The following is a 26,910-nucleotide window of genomic DNA, read 5'->3' on the forward strand; positions in this document are numbered from 1 at the left end:
AGATAAACTCGTCATTCGTTGACACTTAAATGCAAGGGTAGGCTGTGATAACGTTGCCTGGGATGGAGTGGGTCACTGTAACAGCAACGATCTACTTTTAATCCATACTTGCGACGAGCATGAATTGTTGATCACCAATACAGTCTTGCTACTCGTAACCAGACGTCATGGATGCACCGTCGCTCTAAGCAGTGGCATCTTATCGACTACGTCATTGTCAGGCAGGATGTGCGAGTGACTAAGTCCTTGTGCTGAGCCGACCGCTGGACAGATCACCACATCATCATCACCAAGCTCAACATCCGCTTTCAGCCCAAAAAAACGACCACAGGGAAAGAAGGCTCTTAAACGACAAAACATCACCAAGCTGAAACACACCAGTACCAAATAGTCTTTCGTGGATGCCCCGGAAGAACGTCTAAAATCCACCCTCTGGACAATCAGAATGTTGAGACCGACTGGGCGGCATTCAGATAGCTGGTCTACAGCACAGCTTCGAAAATCCTATGACCCTCAACCGGAAAGCACCAAGCCTGGTTTGATGAGAACTGCGACGAGATCAAACCTATCTCAAGAACCCAAAGTCCATCTCCAAGAAAGATGAGTACAACACTATACGCAGAACTGTACAGCAGAAACGGTGTCAGATACGAGACACATGGCTGAGCAGCACAGCTGATGAGATCCAGTGCTACGCAGGCAGGTATGCCATGAAGAACTTCTACAACGCCCTGAAAGAAGTGTATGGACCTACATCCTCTGGATCATCATCCCCTCTTCTCAGCGAAGACGGGAACAGACTAATTACATACAAAGAGAAGATCCTTCAACGATGAACTCAACATTTTGAATCGCCCTTCATCCATCAACGATGAAGCCATCAGTCGTCACCCCCAATTACCCATCAACGAAGCACTGGATAACCCTCCATCCTTTCTCGATACACATAAAGCGATACATGTACTCCCCAGTGGCAAAGCTCTGGTTCAGACTCCATCCCAGCTGAAGTCTGTAGGAAAGAGGGAACAGCCCTAATAGAAAGGTTCCACCAACTGATCTGGCAGCAAGAGACGATCCTCCAGGAATTCAAAGACGCTTCCATAATCTACCTGTATAAGCGCAAAGGGAATCGCCAGGCCTGCGACAAACACCGAGGTATATCCTTGCTCTCAATCGTAGGAAAGATACTCGCCAGAATCCTACTGAACCGCCTCACTACGCACATTGACCAGGGACTCCTGTTAGATAGCAAATGTGGATTCCGGAAAGAACGTGGGACTGTTGATATGGTGTTCGCTGCGATGCAGCTACAAGAGAAATGTCAAGAGCAAAACGCCGACCTTTTCTCCATCTACGTCCACTTGACAAAGACCTTAGATACTGACAGCAGAGAAGGCTTGTGCAAGGTTGTGTTCTGGCACCGACACTGTTCAGTCTATTGTTCTTTGCCAGACTGACTAATGCTTTCACAGACGGAAATGTTAGAGTCGGCATCAGGTACCGTTCGGATGACAAAATGTTCAACCCAAGGAGGCATTAAGTGAAAGCCAAGGTTATGAAAGACACCATCATGGAATTTTTATTTGCTGACGACTGCGCCCTCAACGCTGGTTCAAAAGCTGACCTGCAACGCAGCGTTGAAATCTTCTTCAGCTCCTGCACATGCTTCGGTCTCACCATCATACCAAGACGACGGAAGTCCTGCATCAGCCAGCCCCTGGAAACCCCTATATTGAGCCCAACATCGCCGACAACGGCCAAATACTCAATATAGTGAACCGCTTCGCCTACCCTGGCAGCACAGTCACAGAGCGTCACTATTGACGACGAGGTGAACCTCCACTTTGCCAGAGCCAACGCAACTTTCGGCAGTCTGTATGCGAACGTCTGGAATAGAAGAGGCATCATCATCCAGACCAAACTTAAGGTCTACAGGGCAGTTGTGCTCCCCACACTACTTTAAGCATGCGAAACGCGGACGGTGTACCAACGCCACGCCAGGAAGCTAAACCACTTTCACACCATATACCTCAGGAAAATCCTCAACATCAAGTACCAGGATCAGGTTCTAGAGGTACTCGCCCAACTAGGTCTCCCCAGCATCCACACCATTCTGATTCAGTCCCATGTGGTATGCGTGCCAGACCTCCGGCTGCCTAAGAGACTCTTCTATGGCGAGCTACAGCAAGGACAGCCATCCCACGGAAGTCAGAAGAAACGCTTCAAAGACAATCTGAAAGCTGCATTGAAAGCGTTCATCATAAACTCTGATTCTTGGCAGCAAACAGCAATCGATCGAGTCACTTGGCATTCCTCCGTGCACAAAGGCTCCAAGTTGTGGGAATCTAACAGGACGCAGCTGCAGAGCTGAAGAGGCAAGCCAGAAAAGCGCATGCCATCAACCATCCCGGAGGTGTCCCACTCATCCCTTGTCCCTTATGCAAACGAACATTCCGTGCAAGAAGTGGCCTCAACAGTCACCTGCGCACGCAAAGAACAGAACCAGCCCCTCCAACCCTCGGATAACTAGAGTGACCATCGTCGACTCGACGGACGAACAACAAATTGTTATTTTACCTACTAACAACGTGCATTCGCCTGTGAAAATGGTTGTCGTATATCATTATATGCATATCTCTCTAGTTTTAATTCATTTCCATAGACGTTAGGAATAAAGAGATGAATATTATTTCAAATTTTTTTACACTAAAATGAGCTATTTCGCTCGTCTGATCAAGGTTTTCTCTGGGAAATTAAATAAAACCAATTTGGAAAGCCCAGCAGGCAGTTCACTTAGAAAATGGGTTATAATTTGGATATAGAACGGTCACTGGCATCATACTATCTGTCTGGGTATTTGATGTTTCCTATTATTATATAATTTCCATAATAATAATAAGATACATAATTCTGGCGTAATTCCAATTCCATAAACTCGAGTCCCGTTACTTAGACTTTCAAAAAACAACCGTTTTGAAACAAATTATTAAGCAATTTTTAAACACATTGCGTATGGAGCCATGCATATTGTTATGATCTACAGGAAGTTTTTGGATTATACAAATAATGTAGTTCCAGAAGTGTACATTCCTAGAAAAAAGCAGCTTAAAGAAAAGGTTGAATTTTTGCCTCTATCCCCACCCCCACCCCCCCCACCCCCGTATTGACTGGAGCACGATTTAGCCCGAGATCATCTGGTTTAATCACTTCCTCTTTGTTTACTTAATTTAGCAAGCTTAGTCATTAACTGTCATTTAATTTTTTTAACAATAAAGGATAAGCAACTGTAATGAATATAAGCATTGCCAAATTCAGGAACATTAATTTTTCTACACAAGTCATATGCTGTTGTATATTTGATTAAAGCATTAGATAGCGAGAGATTTAAAAGTTCTTTCTGATTGACTTTCTGTAGCGTAGAGACCTTGAAGCGTTGCACGCTATGGCCACAATGGTGTTCATTTGACATACCCTTCTCGACATATCCCGCTAGCACCACAACTGTTAGATTTTCTAATATTACTAGATCGTAGTTTCAATCTAGAAACAAGTCTATGTCCATGTATTCTAAAACACATATAATGCTGCAAGTTATATGTCTTTATCAATGTTGACCGAGATCACACAATTAAGTCACATAGCTTTAATGACAGATAAAAAGACATTGAATTTTAAAAGCAATTCTTCCATGTCAACGATCGCATGAGTAAAATACACCTTGAACAAAGGTATTTCGTAAACCAATACGATTAAAGTGATGTAACGGTACTACAATGACCATTTTTCTGAGGTATGTACGTCTTTTGTACTTTCTAGGTCACAGTTTAATCGTATGAAATGTTTGACTGAAAGAGCTGAAAAGTCATTTTCAAAAATAAAATTTATTCCACTATTATGAGTTCTGATAATAATTCGTGTTCACAGTCCCGGAGATTTTGTTTTTCTTTTTTTCCCCTCATATTTACAGGATACCAGTAATACACACTTGCAACAATGCATGCTGAGGCATGAAGGCCGTGTTGGAAGTTTCTTGACTATGTTAATACACACCTGCTATTATCTATTTCAACAACTATTCTTTCTAAAAAAATATTTCACTGATGACAATGTTATAGCTAGAATATTCCATTTTTTACAGCATTATGTCAGATGCAATAGGCTCATTTTGTATAGATTAGAGTAAGATATTTGGGTAGCTATATAAGGGCCAGACATTAAAAATAAACCTCAAAACAAATCACAGCTCCCAGCCACAAGACGGTATCATCGTATAAGGAACCTGCTATTTAAGCATTTAATTTTTTCTGGGCGTGGGGTACGTATTCAGAAATTTTCGGGAAAACAATTACAGCTCTCTACAAGCTTCATAACAATAATCTTACTCTGATCTACTTCCTCACTACCCCGAACCCTATATTGTCCATATTAATCTTTTTTTTTACAACGTGATAAAAAAATCCATCGAAATTTCTCTATATCTCACAAGAAGAAGAAGAAGCAACGTAACAATTTTCAACAAGTCTGAACTGCTTCTGAAATAAAAGAGAAAACTGAAGAATAGAGGGAACCAGGTGTTGAAATCGGTCATATAAAAATGGGCAAATACGGGTTTGCAAATTTTGCGTGATTGCTGTTTTTTTTATAGTAACAATATCTCTTGCAGAGCCTCTGATGCTCTGTATCTTTCCTTATTCGTCATCTTAAGTACAGCTGCCACATTTGAAACTGAAAGTGCAAATATACTATATTTATAGAGTTAGTGATTTGTGTCAGGCCGAAATGGATTGAATACATGCTATACATGACATCAAAAAGGCTTAAACGTTTCAAGAAATGTAAATCCGACATAATACATTGCAACATTGCATTACGACGCAAAATGTAATTCGTATTTCACACATTACCTTTCGGGTTTTTTTTTGTTGTAGATTTCGTCCATGCATTTTAAATGGAAAATGTGTGTTGGTGGGTGGGGGTGAGCGGTGGGTGACCATCAATATATCCTGCAGGATAAGAGGATGTAATTGTACAATAGCGATACGAAGATGACTAAAAATACAATAGATGAGTGCATATACTGATTATTTCTTGATATTAATTTATTTTCTTCTATTTTCTGGCCTTCTTTCTTCTTTTTGTATTCCTATATTTCTGTTTCTTCTGTTTTCTTTTCGTTTGGTGGCGCCTACTTCCTTTTTGTTTTATCCTCTGACAGTCTGTATGTTGTTCTTTCTTTAAGTTTTGAATTTGTTTTTCTTAGTTTGACATAAATCATTTTACAGCAGTATATGTACGCATGATCTGCGTATATTATGTAAATGTATATTTCAGTTATAAAACGTATCTCAGACCTTGAATAAATGGGTTTGTATATTTGAGCTCAACACTTTCTACTTGCCTACAGTAAACGCAGTAAATGGTACGGTGTCATCAGAAAATCATGTACATAAACAGCAATATGATGTGCATATATCATATTTATTGACAAGTAGTTACAAGTTATAATATGGCACCTTGAGCCTTCTTTTGAAATGTTTTTGAAGTAATTTAAAGGTAGATGAACCTTAGCCTTTAATTCTGTCTTATTCATGTCCAACCCGTCTTTAGTTATGTGCTAAATCTTGTCATCACAGAAGGTATGATACCGCTTTAACTCTCTTGTTTTAGTCGTTATTGTAGTGCTCTGTAAGATTATCCGTACTAGCCAAGGTCACACCTGTAGTGTCGTTCTTAAGAAAACAAAATGAAAGAAGCTCGAATAACAGGATGAGATAGTGAAAGCATTACTGCACACGCAAACCTACAACAGCAACAACAACAACAAGAAGCTATTACAGATCTAAACAATAATAAATATATATTCGTACTTTTTTCATTCGTAAGCACTCAGTATTTCACTTCAAACCCACCCACCGTGGGAGTGTCATTCACATTTCTAAAATTTCGTTGTCACCGTTTCATCCACGTATTCTTCTCCAGGTAAAGAAACATCATACCAAATAGAACTACTGTTCTTACATTGATAGAGTTGAAGTATACTAAGACTGCATATTAATTAAGTCCGGCAACCCTTTCTATTCTCTAGGCTGAATCCAGAATATAAAACTTTTTGTCAGCTGCTCATCGTCGTCATTTGCAGAATATATTTGTGAAAAGTTTGTTATGCTTGACTCCAGCTCCTGGGGTCCTTGGAGAGAACCAGTGTTATGTGTACAAATATGTCAATCACAATGTAACAAAAATAATATAATAAAAATATAAAAACCAAAACAAAGAAAAGACCCCAAATATTAACATATAAATTGTGTTGATGTAGTTTATCTCAACATCCAGTTTTCACACTCGGTGTATACTATTATTTATATCCTATTGTTTACAGATTTATTTTAGCAATTTTATAATTCATGATGATCTAATGATTGAAATGATGAAGTAGACACGACTGAAAGTTGCTGGAAGCTTTGCCATCGTCACGCTAGCACCATACTTCCAACACAAACACCTCCTCCAAAAGCAATATCTAATATACTACAGAGTATCAAAAATGTTTCCGATTTGTAATTATACGACATAAATTTTAAAAACAAGTATTAGTCTAAATCAATTTGATACATCAATACTGTTGTATATCAAAGTTTGGTAGGCCCATGGAGTATCAATACGCACAAAAGTATGGTTTTAAACAATACATTATTATTTATACAATCTCTTGATAGTGAAGAAATTTTAGTTATTGGTCATTAATAAAATAAGAAAATATAACAACAAAAAATATTCGTATTCACTATTTATCAATTTTTTTAAATGAAGAAAACAATTCAACACAGATTTATCAAAATTACCAATGTATCACCCTCTATGTCTGTCTGTCTGCCACAAATTTGTGGAGTCAGAGAGAAAGAACGAAGACATTGATCAGGATGAATATTTTGAACTTGAACATGCATCAGGTACACTACACTAATATGAGTTCTTTTCTTAGTATGTTGCCATATTCCCATGTTTTGTTTCCCCACAGTATTACACAATACCAGTAATACAATCTTGCAGCAATTTATGTCGAGGCAGGAAGTTCCTTTGCTATGTGATCCACACCTGCTATTATCTATTTCAAGTATTTTACAAATTATCCTTTTTCTTTTTAATGGATGACAATGGTCTAGCTAGAATATTCGAATTTTTAAAGCAATATACTGGATGCAATAGGCTGTTATATATATATATATATATATATTATATATATATATATATATATATATATATATATATATATATATATATATATATATATATATATATATATATCAGATCAATCATATTTGGGTAGCTAAATGAAGGCCAGACATTAATAATGAATCACCAAAACAAATCACAACTCCCACACCCCTTAATAAAATGGTGGGTCCAAGAAAAATTTAAGTCAGACCATATCATTGTATAAGAGACCGACGATTTAAGCATTTAATTTTTTCATGGGCGTAGGGGACGTTGCCTGAGATTTTTTTAAAATAAATGTCCGGCTCTCTTCGAGCCTCATGATAATAATCTTACTCTGATCTATGGTAGTTCATTTCCTCACAATCCCCAACCTAATATTGTCCCTTTTAATCTTTTTATTTATAACTTGATGAAAAATTTAATCTCTCTCTCTCTCTCTCTCTCTCTCTCTCTCTCTCTCTGCTTGGAAGGATACATTTACAGCGAAATGTGTGGATATAGACGCAAAGGTGAAATTTTTCCCGTTCAATATTGATTACAATGAAACCTAAAACTTTAACTTGCATGAGGTACTCTAAAATTTTCAAGTCTTTGTAATGGTGTGTGTACACATTCCTGCTTTTGTCTTTTCTGGAATGATACACGATACCAGTAATACAAGCTTGCAAGAATGCATGCCGAGCTTAGAAGGCCATGCTGCTACTTTCTTGACTATGTGAAACACATCTGCTATTATCTATTTCAAGCTTTTTTCTTTTTTTCTAAAGGTATTTTTTGTTTCCCAAACGATGTCAAAGGGCTCGTCAGACTATGAAGTTTTCATTTTTCTCGAGATAATTCCTTTAGATAATGAATATAATAGAATATTTTTCGATAAATTAGACCAAGAGTATTTTGTGACGCTACATGAGGTCCAAACGGTAAAAGACAAACAAAAATCAAAAACAACAAAATATCATATTAATTAAATGGCAAGTCCCCAAAACAGAATTTTTAAATATTTAAATAACGTAAACTGTATCCAAGTGGAAGTGCGTGCCTTGAGATTTGTTTAAAAAGAAATTATGTCTTTCTGATAGCGTGATCAAAAATACTTTCCTATAGCATACCCCTTCCCCAAAAAAGAAACTATTATGTCCATTGCCTCCAGGTGAAATAAAATTAATATCCCGGCTCCAGAAAAATACTTTATCCTCTTCCTCTCCTCCAAAATTTAAAAATCGACTGTACATAATGCATATTAAAAGTTGTTCTATCTCTGACTCATATACACTAAATACATTAATAATAATAACAACAAAAAGAGAAGAAAATAACGAGAGCAAGTATTGATATTCCCCGCTTCAACTCCAATTTTGTTTACATGATAGAACATTTCATCAAAATTCCCGCTGTTATCTACGTCTTTCTCCCGCTTCCCACAGTTATCTCGGGTCCATGTATTTGAACTTGCATAGAGTACCTTACAAAGTAACCAGAGTCCATATAATAATGTGTAATGGGTCCAGGCAATTTTTGGTCAGTGTTTACCTATACTAATTATATAAAAACAGAGATCATATTTAAAATTTCAATGACACAAAGCCTGCTCCCCCTCTCTCTAGAAGAAGAAGAAAAAGAAAGTGAAAAAGAAGAAGCAATTTAACAATCTCCAGCAAAATTTAACTGCTTCTGAACTATATTTTATAGTGGACACACTTCAAAGTAAAACAATGAGTTAACTTCCTCCATGAATGTACAGCTTCTCTTTCAGGACTCCTGGTACTCATTCAATGGAAAAGTGTGGAACGGATATTGGAATAGGTCATACAAAAAGGAGTAAATTTGGGTTTGTAGAGTCATAATCGGTTGATAGTGAAAAGCAATATTTTTGTTCCAAGAATCATAACTGTAACTGAAAACAAAAGAATTGGAAAAAAATGCTCTTGTGATGCAATTTAAACTTTAAAACACATGTTTTAAAAGACTGGTAAATGCAAAGAATATATTAAGATCCGCCTTCATGTGGTTTCCCAGAAGCTTGCATCAACGTTAGATTTATACTTAGTTTCAGATTTGTTCATGAGTAGTTAGAAATTTAAATTTATTGAAGTTTTAATATGATTGTGTTTCCATATATTTACCGTGGGAGCTGAATTAGTACCGTGGGTCCAGGAATTACGATTCCACGATTTGGAATCATTTATGACTGGTTTTCTATGAAGTCAGACACCTGTCATGCAAAGACCGTTTGTTGGTTTTGTCATAAAATATGTTTGAAATTACTCGATATTGCAATCGTGAAGCTGACAATAAAAAAAGAACAATATTTGCATGTATCACCATTAATCTCTGACAGAAGTGTTTTGCAATCGGACGAACTAATGTTAACATCGGACATATCAAGCATATAAAAGGATTTCGAGAGGCTTTTTTCTCGAGTCAATTCCACTTCGCCCGATCCTCGTAAAGTTTGCTATAGATTGAATTTCCCAGGGGAAAATTGACATGATTATTTTTCACCTAAAGTAGCTATAAACTATAGATAGGTTACTCTAATCTCTTTTTCCTCACATATAAATTAAATAGCTATCTTACGACTACTTTTACTTAGTTTGATTTACTGTTTTTAGTGATCGTTGTTTTGTACATGTAGCAATATCTCTTCTAGAGCCCATGATGCTCTGTGTCTTTCCCTATTGGTCATCATTCGTCCAGCTACCACATTTGAATGGGAAACATTTCGACTCCCACCTGGGACGTAGAACCGTATATTAATATTAAAATGACTCTGTACTGACAGGGGAATTTTAAATTAAAATGACGCATTACGGACAAGACGAAATTAACATTTAACAAGATACTGTAGCAAAAATGATTTCTGCAATGGTACTATGAAACTGATGCAGTGATAATGTGCAAATATCAGCTATGGCGACAACTGAAATGATAATGTTAAAAATAAACCTACTAATCAATATTCCATTTTGACTTACTGAAACCCTATCATCTCCGGACAAATACCTACACGTATTAACCAACACTCAATTTGACTAGTACCCAGTCCTTTACTGACCACCACCCGCACCAAAGTACCAGCCATAATGATATGAATATACAAACACTGTATTCACAAACACAGGTATATACTAACAAATACAAGGTTAGGAATGAAAATATATACACAACCATAACATCACCCCGAAGAGCATATAATTGCTGACTTATAAAAACATATTATTGCCAATGAAAAGGATAAGCGTGCCTGCACATACACAAATGTACTCTCACCCCTGAAAAGGGTAGGAGGATATTCACACTTGCACAACAAACGTTTGAATTGTAAATATCTTGGTTGCAGTGTACTAAAGACATAGGTGTTAGATGTTATGTATGAGAGTTTGACTTTAATGAAACGTGATGGTCAACAAAAACCCCTGTCAGTCTGTTACATATGAGTTTGTCTGGCTGTGGGTTAGACTGGAAATAATAATGTCTGTTAGATGGTAAGGAAGGCGTGTTAGTCAGTAGGAATGTACAAAAATGTGAGTTATTGGCCATTACATATCCCCTACCATCCCTCATCCAACGGTTAGCAATTGCTATTTTTGGGGTGAATGAGGTGTCCGGGGAGGGGTATCACCTCTGGTTGGGGGAAGCAGTCGGACTCCTTCGGATGAAGTTCGCCAACCTTCGCTCCCCACTACACACTCAGCTCTCACCTGTGGCTACAAGAAGCTGTGTCATACGCAGTGGTCACATCCCAGATAACTACATCTACTGGCCAGCTAAACCAGGCTGAGGGTATCCGATGGGTCTTAAACTCTCGGTGAGTTAGGCTTTGTCTACCTAGCATGTGAAGACTGGATTCGGCAGCCTGCGCAGAGGACCACCAGCTGGTCAACGGGCAGAAAGGTGATTCTCAGCAAAGCACCGTGGAGCGCTAAGAGCTCGACGGGACACGTAGGACGTCCTGGTCATCCACTGCACCCAACTCTATCTCCGGCCGTCTCAACTTTCTCATGCTGCTGGACTCAGATGGTTTTGGGTAAGACAGAGAGGTTGACAAACTGCGTAACAGTTCATGACTTAAAACATCGTCACGGAGCAAGTCACTCTTGTCATCCACCCATCCCATTTCATCACCCACTAAAGTCCTGTAGCGACAGGCAAGCGACGAAGCGGCAGGTGTGGGTACAATAACATCCGTAGCAGCAAACATGCACGCAGATGGTTCAGGCCATTAGGGTCGTTCACCACTGACACGGAGAAGCAGTGGAGTCTGGCAACCCCTGACTGACTGAGCAGCCCTCTTCAGTAAAGCACTGCTCACCTCCTTGGCATGAGGAAGAGGCTACATAAGGTGCCCTAAATATTGTCTGCTTTAAACCTTCCTAGCCAGCTTACCGCGGCTGGCGGGGACCCTATTTCAGCTGTCAAATTACAAAGAAGAAAATGAAGATTGTTCCTCTCACACTTGGCCATGGAATGTGCGCACCTTACTGGACAGATTCCTAGAGCCGACTGCTGGACAGACCACCAAATCATCATCACCAAGCTCAACATCCGCTTTCAGCCCAAAAAACAACCGCAGGGAAAGAAGGCTCTTAAACGACTAAACATCACCAAGCTGAAACACACCAGTACAAAACAGTCTCTTGTGGATGCTCCGGAAGAACGTCTAAAATCCACCTTCTGGACAATCAGAATGTGGAGACCAACAGGGCGGCATTCAGAGAGCAGGTCTACAGCACAGCTTCAAAAATCCTATGACCCTCAACCAGAAAGCACCCAGGCTGGTTTGATGAGAACTGCGACGAGATCAAGCAGTTGTTGGATGAGAAACTCCGCCTCCATCAAACCTACCTCAACAACCCCAAGTCCATCTCCAGGAAAGAACGGTACAGCAGAAACTGCCCCAGATGCGACACACATGGCTAAGCAACGAAGCTGATAAGATTCAGTGCTATGCAGGCAGGCATGACATGAAGAACCTCTACAACGCCCTGAAAGAAGTGTATGGACCTACATCATCCTGATCATCTCCTCTTCTCAGCGACGACGGGAACACACTAACTACATGCAGAGAGAAGATTCTTCAACTATAAACTGAACACTATGACAGCGTCCTGAATCCCCCTTCATTCATCAACGATGAAGCTATCAGTCGTCTCACCCAATTATCCATCTACGAAGCACTGGATGACCCTCCATTCTTTCTCGAGACACAGAAAGCGATACGTGTGCTCCCCAGTGGCAAAACCTGTGCTTCCCAGTGGCAAAGCCCTGGTTCAGACTCCACCCCAGCTGAAGTCTACAGGAAAGGTGGCACAGCCCTGACAGAAAGGCACCACCAAATGTTTTTACTGATCTGGCAGCAAGAGACGATCTTCCAGGAATTCAAAGAAGCTTCTGTAATCTATCTATATAAGGGGAAAGGGAACCGCCAGGCCTGCGACAACCACCGAGGTATATCCTTGCTTTCAATCGTGGGAAAGATACTCGCCAGAATCCTACTGAACCGCCTCACTACGCACCTTGACCGGGGACTCCTGTCAGAAAGCCAATGTGGATTCCGGAAAGAACGTGGGATTGTTGTTGTTGTGTTTGCTGCGATGAAGCTACAGGAGAAATGTCAAGAGAAAAACGCCGACCTTTACTCCATCTATGTCCATTTGACAAAGGCCTTGGATACTGTCAGCAGAGAAGGCTTGTGGAAGGTTATCGCCAGGTACAGATGCCAGAAATATTTATATCCATGGTTCAGCATTTCCACGACGGCATGCAGGCACGAGTCCAGGACAATGGAGAGACCTCTGAGCCATTCCCAGTAACCAATGGTGTCAAGCAGTGTTGTGTTCTGGCACCGACACTGTTCAGTCTATTGTTCTCCGCCATACTGACTAATGCATTCAGAGACGGAAATGTTGAAGTCGGCATCAGGTACCGTACGGATGACAAACTGTTCAACCCCAGGAGGCATTAAGCGATAACCAAGGTTATGACAGACATTACCAGGGAAATCCTTGTTTGCTGACGACTACGCCCTCAACGCTGGCTCAGAAGCCGACCTGCAACGCAGCGTTGACATCTTTTCCAGCTCCTGCACATGCTTCAGTATCACCATCAGTACTAAGAAGACTGAAGTCCTGCATCAGCCAGCCCCTGGAAACCCCTATATTGAGCCCAACATCACCGTCAACAGCCAAAAACTCAACATAGTGAACCGCTTCATCTACCCTGGCAGCACAATCACAGAGCGTTACTATTGACGACGAGGTGAACTTCCACATTGCCAGAACCAACGCAACTTCCGGCAGTCTGTATGCGAACGTCTGGAATAGAAGAGGCATCAGCATCCGGACCAAACTAAAGGTTTACAGGGCAGTTGTGCTCCCTACACTACTTTACGCGGATGGTGTACCAACGCCACGCCAGGAAGCTAAACCACTTTCACACCACATATCTCAGGAAAATAGTTAACATCAAGTGACAGAACCAGGTTCCAGACACTGAGGTACTCGCCCAAGCAGGTCTCCCCAGCATCCACGCCATCCTGATTCAGTAACAGCTACGATGAGACATGTTGTACGCATGCCAGACCACCGTCTGCCTAAGAGACCCTTCTGTGGCGAGCTACAGCAAGGACAGCCATCCCACGGAGGTCAGAAGAAACGCTTCAAAGAAAATATGAAAGCTGCATTGAAAGCGTTCATTATAAACTCTTGGGAACAAACAGCAAGCGATCGAGTCACCTGGCGTTCCTCCGTGCACAAAGGCTCCAAGCTGTACGAATATAACAGAACACAGCTGCAGAGCTGAAGAGGCAGGCCAGAAAAGCGCCTGCCATCAACCCTCTTGGAGATGTCACACTCATCCCTTGTCCCTTATGCAAACGAACATTCCGTGCAAGGATTGGCATCATCAGCCATCTGCCCACGTACACAACAGAACCAGCCCCTCCAACCCTCTGATAAGGAGAGTGGTCCTCGTCCACTCGATGGCGGACGAACAACAAATCGCTATTTTAGCTATTCGCCTGTGAAAATCGTTGTATATCAATATATGCATATCACTCTAGTTTTAATTCATTCCCATAGACTATTATCGTGACATCCATTATTTTCAGAATTCAAAAAAGGGGTATATCGACCATGATGTAACCGTCGCTTAAACGTCATTCTGTCCCCAAAAGTTCCACACGCCCGTTGTGTCCCAAATATAATATTACATTTCTGAAGACCCATAATTTCTTCCATAACTACTGGTGTCATCATACTGAAACTGCTGAGTACCTGAAATTAGCAGAAATGTATAACTTTGAAACACAGAACCCTTAGTTAATCTTTTAATCAGTGTCACATAGATATTCATGTTATGCAACATATAGTATCTTTAATTAAATAAATTTATCATTGTTTCAGGGGTCGACGCCAGAGTAATTGTCAGACATCATCCCTCCTGTTCCATCCAAGTCACTGAATTCCAAAAGAATTAATGAAGCTCAAATTATAACAGGCGATGAAATGCTTAAGTATGTTAAGACACAAATAAAAATGCAGACTAGAAGACAAAATACGCGAGGTAAAGAAAAGACGAATGGGAGGAGAGAAGGATGATACGTGCGAAGTAAATTAAGAAATATGTGTGGCTCGTATGTGGAAAATCAACAAGCGTCAGGAACAGTAGAAAATATCAAATGAGAAATGAAGAAGCAGATGATGCTACTTTCGGATTTCAGTATTTTGTTATGCCATGAAATGTTTTAATCTTTGGAAATAATTCTGTAGTTGTTAGTTTGAAGTGAAAAGTTTAGAAATTTGTATTCCGATATGTTTACTGTTTCCCGTCTACCATTCTTACTGTATGAAAACGTAGATCATAAAAGGTACACTTTCTATCGATTATTCCCTAAGCCTAACGAATTAAGTTCTTCCATTGCTTGAACTACGTGTGAGCAATTTGCATCGCGTCAACAGTAGATGTTTGTTCTTATCTCTCTGCATCGTTGTTCGGACGGCATTACAATGAAAAACATTGTTGTATTTGAAGTTATTTAATTGAACTCCATTCATTATAACGCCAACTCCAGCCAATGGGGACAGAGTGATATTTCTTAGTAAGGAATCATGCTTGGGCAAGCAATCCACGAAGGCCACTTTGCATTTAAGGATAAAAAAATAAAACCGGGAAAAGCTAAGAGTGGCTTGCTGAGGTGCTTGCAACAGACAAAACTACTCCCCCACGAATGCATAACTACTTACTAGGTCTATAAATTGTAGAATTAGCTTTGAGAGGGTGAGCAGACAAACTATGAAAGCAAGTTAGGAAAAGAGTACGATATGTTTGTGATCTGTCAGATAAAACATGCCATTTTGAAACGAATAAATATAAAATAAAATAGAGAGAATAAAATGACAACATATGCCATGGCATTCAAACTTATCATAGGTTAGTAGTTGTTATCTAACAAGAGTTTATCTGCTATTTAGATATCCTTTCTGTAATTATGCCACTACACTATTACCCGACAATTAACATATTATGTATGCTAAATGCGGTCTATTGTTTTCTATATTAACAAAAGAAAACATGCCTAACTGAATACGTTTGTGCTGTTTAATGCTCGTTGCAAACCATTACTTGTATTCATTTAGACCGAACTCATAAAGATATGGTTTCAAGCATCATTTACAATACTTCCCTACAGAGATTTATTTTGGAACAGTCGCCTCTAACAGATCTTTGTCTTCTAAAATTTATCGGATGAAATTTTTTTTATGCATGAAAATATTGTAGTTACTTCTGTTGAAAGTCAAGCGAGCACAAACCATAAAGAATCTAGTTTCTTGCATAAGGTATACCCCACCCCCCAAATAAATGCATATCTTGTTTAAATGTGGTCCATTGTTTTCTATAGGTCCGAAAAAATTTCGTACCAAAGCAGCCCTGCCTCATGGAAAAAGGCTGTATTAGTTTATGTTTGTGGCACCCATTTTCTTGCATTCATCTTTGATTAAACTCATCAAGATATTGTTTCAGATATGATTTAAAACTCTCCCCGCATAGAGTAACTTTGGATCAATTGTCACAAAGCTTTGTCTTTCAAAATGTATTGAGTGAAAGTTTTCTTTATCTTTAAAAGATTGTGTTAGTGACTTTTGTTAAAAGTTTGGCTAGAACAAAGCAGAACGGATGTTTTTCGTTTATGCGGCAATATTTACCCCTGAATAGTTATATTCATTTAGCATATCGTATCTTCTAAACGCTGTCCATTGTTTTCGATATAGATTAACAGTTTCAACAGTGAAAATCTTGCGGAACTGAATACGGTGGAATTGTTTAATGTCAGTGGCGAAACTTTATTTGTATTCATCATTGATGTAATTAATAAAGATAGAGTTTCCAATATGGTTTAAAATGTTCCCTTATAGAGAGCACTTTTGAGACAACCATTACACAGCTCTCCCTTTTAAGATGTATTTTGAAAAATGTTCTTTATATATCAAAACATATTATTTAATTGTTTTGACAGTTAGTAAACACAGAGCATATAGTATAGTTTTTATACTCTGCTTCATTGGTATCTAAAATTTACATGTTTGACTTAGAAGGGATGAAGTATTTTCAGCTTTGTACAATGATTTACTGTGATAAAGGCAGATGAATAAATAGGTGAATATTATTTCAATAACTTTAACATTAAAATGAGCTATTTCGCTCGTCCGATCAAGGTTTTCTCTGGGAAATTAAATAAAACCATTTTGGAAAACCCAGCAGGCAGTTGACTTAGAAAATGGGTTGTAATCTGGATGAAGAGTGGTCACTGGCATCAGGCTCTCTGTCTGGGTATTTGATATTTCATATGATTATATAATTCCATAATAATAATAATAATAATAATAATAATAATAATGATAATAAGATACCCCATCTCCGAATATTACCGTTTAACTGGCATTATTCTAAATTCCATAGACTCGAGTCCCGTTTCGTAAACTGTCCAAAAAACATGCTTTGAAACAAATGTTTAAGCATTCATTAAACACATTGCTTATGGAGTCGTGTTATATTGTTATGATCTACAGGAAGTTTTTGTATTATTCATATAATTTAGTTCAAAAGTGCGCATTCCTAGAAAAAAAAACTTTAAGAAAACGTTTTATTTTTGCCTCTATACCCCCATATTGCTCGGAGCACGGTTTAGCTAGAAATCATCGGCTTTTATCACTTCCTCTTGGTCTATGACAACCCGAGATGGTTTCAGGGGATGTTCCCCGGAACTTGACTGGAGAAGAATATCCAAGATTCAGAACCGTATGTTTATGTATACCTTGAAACGTAATTAAGAGATGAGCCACAATATAAAAATTGCTGCTTATTTGATCTTTAATTTTTTTTTCAACTAAAATATACTATTTTTACGATTTCAAAATGAAATCATATAACCTTTGTTTGCATAATTTAGCAAGCTTAGTCATTAACTGTCATTTAATTTTTTTTACAATAAAGGATTAGCAACTGTAATGAATATGAGCATTGCCAAATTCAGGAGCATTGATTTTTCTACACCATTCATATGCTGTTGTATATTTGATTAAAACATTATACAGCGAGCGATTTAAACGTTCTTTCTGATTGACTTTCTATAGCATAGAGACCTTGAAGCGTTGCACGCTATGGCCACAATTGTTTTCCTTTGACATACCCTTCTCGACATATTCAGCTAGCATCACAACTGTTAGGTTTTCTAATATTGCTAGATCATTGTTTCAATCTAGAAACCAGTCTATGTCCTTGTTTTCTAAAACACATAATGCTGCAAGTTATATCTCTTTATCAATGTTCCCCGAAATCACACAATTAATTCCCATCGCTATAGTGACAGCTAAAAAAGACATTAAATTTCAAAAAACTACGATGACGATTTTTCTGAGGTATGTACGTATTTTGTACTTTCCAGGACACAGTTTAATCGGATGAAATGTTTGACTGAAAGAACTGAAAAGGCATTTGCAAAATTAAAATTTATTCCGCTATTATGACTTTTGATAATTCTGGTAATAATATGTGTGCACTGTCCCGGAGTTTGTTTATTTATATCTATATATATTTTCTGTTACAGATTTACAGGATACCAGTAATAGAAACCTGCAACAATCCATGCCGAGGCATGAAAGCCGTGTTGGACGATTCTTGACTATGTGATCCACACCTGCTAAGGTATATTTCATCAACTATTCTTTCTAAAAACAAATTCACGGATGACTATGGGTTAGCTAGATTATTCAATTTTTTACAGCAATGTGTCAGATGCAATAGGCTCATTTTATATAAATCAGAGTAAGTACATCTGGGTAGCTAAATAAGGGTAAGGCATTAAAAATAAAACCTCAAAACAAATCACAGCTCCCAGCCACATTAATAAAATGGTCGGTCCCACAACATGCAAGTTAGACAGTATCATCGTATAAGGAACCTGCTATTTAGGCATGTAATTTTTTTCTGGGCGTTGGGGACGTTGTCCAAAATTTTGGGGGAAAAAATGTACGGCTCTCTACCAATTTTATAACAACAACCTTACTCTAATCTGTAGCATTCCACTTCCTCACCACCCCTAACCTTATATTGTCCATATTAATCTTTTTATTTACAACGAGATTTTTAAAAAAATCAATCGAAATTTCAGTCTCTCTCTCTCTCTCTCTCTCTCTCACACACAAGAAGAAGAAGAAGAAGAAACAACGTAACAATCTTCAACAAGACTAAACTGCTTCTGAAATAAAAGAGAAAACTGAAGAATAAAGGGAACCACATGTTGAAATCGGTCATATAAAAATGGATAAATACGGGTTTGTAGATTTTGCCTGATTGTTGCTTTGTACAAGGAGCAATATGTCTTTCATAGCCTATGCTGATGTGTGTCTTTTCTTGTTTGTCATCATCAGTACAGCTGCCACATATGAAACTGAAAGAGCGAATATACCATATTTTTTGGTGCGAGTGATATATTTTAGACCGAAGTGGATTAAATACACGTCATACATGACATCAAAAAGGCTTAAACTGTCAAGAAATGTAAATCCGACATAATGCATTGCAACATTGCATTACGACGCAAAATGTAATTCGTATTTCACACATTACCTTTCATTTTTGGACATTTCATTCATGCAAATTCAATGGAAAATGTGTATGGTGGGGTGAACGATGGGCGACCATGTTTATACTCTGCAGGATAAGAGTATGTAATCGTAATTACAATAGCGATACACTGATGATTAAAAATACAATAGATGAGTGCATATACTGATTATTTCTTGATATTAATTTATTTTCTTCTATTTTCTGGCCTTCTTTCTTCTTTTCATATTCCTATATTTCTGTTTCCTCTGTTTTCATTTCCTTTGGTGGTGCCTCCTTCCTTTCTGTTTTATCCTCTGACAGTCTGTATGTTGTTCTTTCTTTAAGTTTTGAGCTTGATGTTTTAGTTTGACATAAATCATTTTACTGCAGTATATGTGCATATGATCTGAGTAAATTATGTAAATGTATATTTCAGTTATAATACGTACCCTCAGACCTTGAATAAATGGGTTTGTATATCTGAGCTCAACACTTTCTACTTGTCTACAGTAAATGCAGTAAATGGTACGGTGTCATCAGAAAATCATGTACATAAACAGCACCCTGTGCATTTATCATATTTCTTGACAAAGGCAGCTAGTTACAAGTTATTATATGGCGCCTTGAGCCTTCTTTTGAAATGTTTGTGAAGTAATTTTAAGGTAGATGAACCTTAGCCTTGAACGCTGTCTTATTCATGCTCAACCCGCATTTAGTTATGTGCTAAATCTTGCCATTCGTTATTGTAGTTCTCTGAAAGATTATGCGTACTAGCCAGGGTCACATCTGTAGTTGCGTACTTAAGAAAACAAAATGAAAGAAGCTCGAATAACAGGATGAGATAGTGAGAGGATTACTGAACACACAAACCTACAACAACAACAAGAAGCAATTATAGATCTAAACAATAATAAATATATATCCGTACTTTTTTAATTCTTAAGCACTCAATATTTCACTTCAAACCCAGCCACCGCTAAGAAGACCATGCTGCTAATTTCTTGAAGCCCATCTGCTGTTATCTATTTCAAGCCTTTTTTCTTTTTAAAGGTAATTTTGTTCTCAACCGATGATAAAGGGATGGCCAGATTAAGAAGTTTTCATTCTCTTCAAGATAATTCGTTTAGATAATGAATATAATATAATATTTTTCTATAAATTAGACCAAAAGTATTTTGTGACGCTACATGAGGTCCAAACAGTAAAAGACAAACAAAAAACAAAAACAGCAAAAAATCATACTAATTAAATTTCAAGTCCACAAAACAGAATTTTTAAATATTAAATAACATAAACTGTATCTAATTGGAAGTGCGTGACCTGAGATTTATTTAAAAACAAATGACATCTTTCTGATAGCTTGATCAAAAATAGTTTTCTTTAGCATACCCATTCCCCCAAAAAGAAACTATTATGTCCATTGTCTCCAGTTGAAATAAAATTAATATCCCGGCTCCAGAAGAATACTTTATCCTCTTCCTCTCTCCAAAATTTAAAAATCAACTGTACATAATGCATATTAAAAGTTGTTCTATCTCTGACTCATATACACTAAATACATTAATAATCATAACAACAACAAAGAAGAAAATAACGAGAGCAATTATTGATATTCCCCGCTTCAACTCCAATTTTTGTATACATGATAGAACATTTCATCGAAATTCCCACTGCTGTCTTTATCTTTCTCCAGCTTCCCACATTTATCTCCTCTTCAAATGTCTTTGCAATGAAGAACACATACACAAAATGGTTAAACTGTGGAGTAAGAAAGAATATAAAAAACTGATCTCGAAGAAAACCATGTATTTGAACTTGCATAGAGTACCTTACAAAGTAACCAGAATCCATATAATAATGTGTAATGGGTCCAGGCAATTTTTGTTCAGTGTTTACCTATGCTAATGATACAAAAAAAACCAAAGATCATATTTAATATTTCAATGATACAAAGCCTGCTCCCATCTCTCTAGAAGAAGAAGAAGAAGAAGAAAAAAAAAAAAGAAGAAGAAGAAGAAGAAGAAAAAAACAGAAGATGCAAGGTAAAAATTTCCAGCAAGACTGAACTGCTTTTGAACTTTACCGTGCAGCGGACACTCTTGAAAGTAAAATGAAGGGTTAACTTCCCCCGACAATGCACAGTTTCTCTTGCAGGGCTCATGGTACTCATTAAATGGAAAAGTGGGGACCAGATATTGAAATCGGTCATATAAAAAAGAGTAAATTCGGGTTTGTAGAGCCATAGTCGGTTGATAGTGTAAAGTAAAATATTTTTTCCAACAATCTTTGGGAGTTTTTCTATCGAAATTCCCTCTGTTATCTTCATCTATCTCCCGCTTCCCACAGTTATCTAGGGTCCATGTATTTGAACTTGCATAGAGTACCTTACAATGTAACCAGAGTCCATATAATAATAGGTGTACAGGGTCAAGGCAATTTTTGGTTAGTGTTTACGTATACTAATTATACAAAAAACAAAGATCATATTTAAAATTTCGTTGACACAAAGCCTCCTCCCCCACTCTCTAGAAGAAGAAGAAAAAGAAAGAGAAAAAGAAGAAGCACTGTAACAATCTCCAGCAAAACTTAACTGCTTCGGAACTATATTCTATAGTGGACACACTTCAAAGTAAAACAGTTAACTTCCTCCATGAATGTACAGCTTCTCTTGCATGATTCCTGGTACTCATTCAATGGAAAAGTGTTGACCGGATATTGGAATAGGGCATACAAAAAGGAGTAAATTTGGGTTTCTAGAGTCATAATCGGTTGATAGTGAAAAGCAACATTTTTGTTCCAAGAATCATAACTGTAACTGAAAACAAAAGTAATAGAAAATAATGCTCTTGTGATGCAATTTAAACTTTGAAACACATGTTTGAAAAGTCTTGTATATGCAAAGAATATATTAAAATCCGCCTTCGTGTGGTTTCTTTCATTAAGAAGCTTGCGTCAACGCTAGATTTATACTGAGTTATATATTTGATCATGAGTAGTTAGAAATTTAAATTTGTTGTGTTTCCATATATTTACCGGGGAGCTGAATTAGTACCGTGGGTCCAGGAATTACGATTCCACGATTTGGAATCATTTATGGCTGGTTTTCTATGAAGTCAGACACCTGTCATGCAAATACCCTTTGTTGCTTTTTGTCATAAAATAAGTTTGAAATTGCTCGATATTACAATTGTGAAGCTGAAAATAAGAAAAAGAACAATATTTGCGTGTATCACCATTAATGTCTGACAGAAGTGTTTTGCAATCGTTCGAACTATTGTTATCATCGGACATATCAAGCATATAAAAGGGTTTCGAGAGGATTTTTTCCTCGAGTCAGTTCCACCTCGCCCCATCCTCGTAAAGTGTGCTTTAGATTGAATTTCCAAGAGGAAATTTTACATGATAATTTTTCACCTAAAGTAGCTATAAACTATAGATAGGTTGCTCCACTCTCTTTTTCCTCACATATAAATTAAATAGCTACCTTACGACTACATTCGCTTAGTTTGATTTACTCTTTTTAGTAATCGTTGCTTTGTACAAGTAGCAATATCTCTTTTAGAGCCCATGATGCTTTGTGTCTTTTCCTATTGGTCATCATTCCTCCAGCTACCACATTTTGAAATTGAAAGAGCAAATATACCATATTTTGGGGAGTGATTTATTTCAGACTGAAGTTGATCTAATACACGTCATATATGACATCAAAAAGGCTCAAGCGTTTCAAGAAAGTTTGAAATATACATCTGACATAATGCATTGCAACAGAAAGATACGACGCAAAATGTAATTCGTATTTCACACATTACCTTTCGTTTTTGGTCATTTGGTTCATAGATTTCAATGGAAAATTTGTTGTGTGTGTGTGTGTGTGTGTCTGTGTGTGGTAAATGACAGCAGAGTAGGACTTACTCAGAAGATAAATTTAAATTACAGAGAAAAATCACAATAGAGGGATTTTTCTCAGTAAAAAAAATAATAGAACAAACACTTATTTTATTTCTTTGTTGTTTTGCTCTGAGGGGCACGTCTACAGCGTAGAATACTGAGGCAGGAAGTCTACATTCGGGCTATTTTATATATGTGTGTATTGATTGGGTGAGCGGTGGGTGACCAACAATGTACACTGTTGGATAAGTGTATGTCATCGTAATAACAATAGCATATGTTGATATAAAGCAAGATAACAAGAGAAAGAAACAATATATGCGTGCATATACTGATTATTCTTGACATTAATTTAGATTATATTTTCTGGCCTTCTTTCTTCTTTTCTTCTTCCTGTATTTCTTTTGGTCCATTTTCTTTTCGTTTGGTGATTCATCCTTCCTTTCTGCCTTATACTCTGATAGTCTGTATGTTGCTCTTCGAGATTTGAAATTGTATTTTTGGTTTGACATCAAACATTTTACAGCAGTATATGTGCATATAATCTGCTTAAATTATGTAAATGTATATTTCAGTCATAATGCGTCCCTCAGACGTGTTTGTATATTTGAACTAAACACTTACAGTAAATGCAGTAAATGGTACGGTGTCATTAGAAAATCATGTATATTAATGCCACCCTGTGCATTTATCATATTTGTTGACAAAGGCGGGTAATTACAAGTTATTATATGGCACCTTGAGCCTTCTTTTGAAATGTTTTTGAAGTAATTTAAGGTAGATGAACTTTAGCCTTGAACGCTGTCTTATTCATGCACAACTCGCCTTTAGTTATTTACTAAATCTTATCAGCTCCGCAGGTATGATGCCGATTGAACTACTAAGTTCCTGTTGTTGTTGGAGTGTTCTATAATATTATGCGTAGTAGCCAAGGACACAGATGTAATATAGTTTTTAAAAGAAAATGAAAGAGGCTCGAGTAAGAGGATGAGATAGTGAGAGGATTACTGCACACACAAATCTACAATAACAACAACAAATAATTTTAGATCTAAACAATAACAAAATATATCCGTACGTTTCTAATCCGTAAGCCCTCAAAATCTCACTTCAAATCCAGACTCCGCCGGATGTAATTCACAATTCAAAACCTTCATTGTGTTTTTATCCTCGTAAAAGCATCATAACAAAGAGTACTACTGTTCTTCCGTTGATAGAGATGGAATATATATATATACATTGCGTATTAAGTCCGGCAACCCATTATATTCGCTAGGCTGAATCCATAATCTAAAACTATTTTGTCAGCTGCTCATTGTCGTGAAACATCAAACCAAATGCAATAAACTCAGTCAATTAATGTAGATTTATAATAAAACTCGCTGAAATGACGAGAGGACGAGCGAATGGCTGTATGGACGGACGGTGAAATGGACGTGACTATTAATTACATCATTGTGTATATCAAACAGGAAGATTTATTTGAATGCTTTTGAATTGTCTGGTGCAGTTCATGGTCTGTTTTAAAAATTGACGGTTCATATGGCTATTGTCATCTCTCCTAATAAAACGCTTTCCAAATCACCCAATTGTAGTCATTAGCAGTACATATTTATGAAAAGGTTGTTATGCCTGACTCCAGCTCCTGGGGTCCTTGGAGAGAACCAGTGCTATGTGTACAAATATTTCAATCACAATGTAACAAAAAAATAGCCAACCATCCATCCCCAAATACTAAAAACAAATAACCTTCAACTTCCCAAAAATATTAACATATAAATTATGGTGTTAATAAAATAAGAAAATATAACAACAACAAATATTCGTATTTACTATTTATCTAAAAAAGATTTAAAGGAAGAAAACAATTCAAAACAGATTTATCAAAATTACCACTGTATCTCCCTCTGTCTGTATCTCTGTCTCTGTGCCTCTGTCTCTCTCTGTTTCTGTCTCTCTCTCTCTCGCTCTCTCACTCTCTCTCTCTGCCACAAATGTGTGGAGTCAGAGGGAAATACGAATACATTGATCAAATTCAAATTTTGAACTTGAACTTGCATCAGGTACACTGCACTAATATGAGTTCTTTTCATAGTATGTTAACTAATTCCCATAAGTATTTTCCTCACAGTATTACACAATACTAGTAATACAAACTTGCAACAATGCATGTCGAGGCATTACTGCCTTGCATAATGTTCATTGGCTAGATGATCCACACTAGCTATTATCTATTTCAATCATTTAAAAAATTATCCTTTCTCTTTTGAACGGATGACTATGGTCTAGCTAGAATATTCGAATGTTTAAAACAATGTACTGGATGCACACACACACACACACACACACACACACACACACACATATATGAAGGTTATTCAGATTTTTGTTTTTGTTTAAATCTTAGGACTCCATGATTTGGAAACATTTATGACTTTTTTCTATCAGTCAGACACCTGTCAAACAAAGACTCTTTGTTGGTCTTGTCATAAAATGAATTTGAAATTACTCGAGTTAACAATTGTGAAGTAGAAAATAAGAAAAATAACAAGATTTACGTATAAGAATATTAATGTCCGACAGAAGTGTTTTGCAATCGGTCGAAATATTGTTATCATTGAGTATATCAAGCATATACAAGGGGTTTGGACAGGCTTTTTCTGTCGAGCCAATCACACCTCGCCCCCATCCTCGTAAATTTTGTTTGAGATTGAATTTCCAAGGGGAAATCAACATGATTATTTCTCGCCTAAAGTAGCTGTAAACTATAGATAGGTTGCTCTACTCTCTTTTTCCTCACATACAAAATGAATGGCTGTCTTACGAATACTTTTACTTAGTTTGATTTACTATTTTAAGTAATCGTTGCTTTGTACAAGTAGCAATATCTCTTCTAGAGCCCATGATGCTCTGTTTCTTTTCCTATTGGTCATCATTCCTCCAGCTACCACATTTGAAATTGAAAGAACAAATATACCATATTTTTGGGGGCGAGTGATTTATTTCAGACTGAAGTGGATCTAATACGCGTCATATATGACATCAAAAAGGCTTAAACGTTTCATGCAAGGATGAAATGTACGTATGACATAATGTATTGTAACAGAAAGATACGACACAAAACGAAACTCTTATTTCGCACATTACCTTTCGTTTATGGACATTTGGCTAATACATTTCAAGGGATGTGTGTGTGAGTGTGTGTGTGTGTGTGTGTGTGTGTGTGTGCGTGTGTGTGTGTACGTGATGGTAAATGACAACAGAGTAGAATGTATTCCGAATATAAGTTTGAACTTGGGAGCAAAATCACAATAGAGGGATTTTACTCTGTCAAAAGTAGACCCAATCTTAATTTTGTCTCTATGACTACACAGTATAATTTCCTGGCGGGAAGTGTGCATTCAAACGTATGCATGGAGTTTTATATATAAGCGTTAAACGCCTTCTATTGTCTAAAGTAAATGCAGTAAATGACACTGTCATTATAAATTCATGTACACTAACTCGCCTGTACCTATATCCAATTTATTGAAACAAGTAACTAGTTACAAGTTAACATTATATAGCGGCTTGAGCCGTGTTTTGAAATATTTTTGAAGTAATTTTAAGGTAGATAAACCTTAGCCTTGAATAGTATCTTACGCATATACAAGCCGTCTTTAGTTATGTTTTAAATCTTGCCAGCACAGCAGGTATGAT

At 37.3% G+C, this 26,910-nt stretch overlaps 1 protein-coding gene across 1 annotated transcript in view; it reads left to right on the plus strand.

Annotated features, from left to right (window-relative positions):
* Positions 1 to 12,829: 12,829 nt before the first annotated feature.
* LOC149791554 (transient receptor potential cation channel subfamily M member-like 2) overlaps positions 12,830 to 26,910 on the plus strand; it is a 206,550-nt gene continuing 192,469 nt past the window's right edge. The window contains exon 1 of the mRNA XM_089969446.1: positions 12,830 to 13,027. Within this exon, the coding sequence (XP_089825572.1) occupies positions 12,830 to 13,027 (198 nt within the window). The remainder of the gene's footprint in view (positions 13,028 to 26,910) is intronic.

The sequence above is a fragment of the Sinohyriopsis cumingii genome, chromosome 9 (genome assembly GCF_028554795.1).
Source record: "Sinohyriopsis cumingii isolate HCF-2022 chromosome 9, ASM2855479v2, whole genome shotgun sequence".
NCBI lineage: Eukaryota > Metazoa > Mollusca > Bivalvia > Unionida > Unionidae > Sinohyriopsis > Sinohyriopsis cumingii.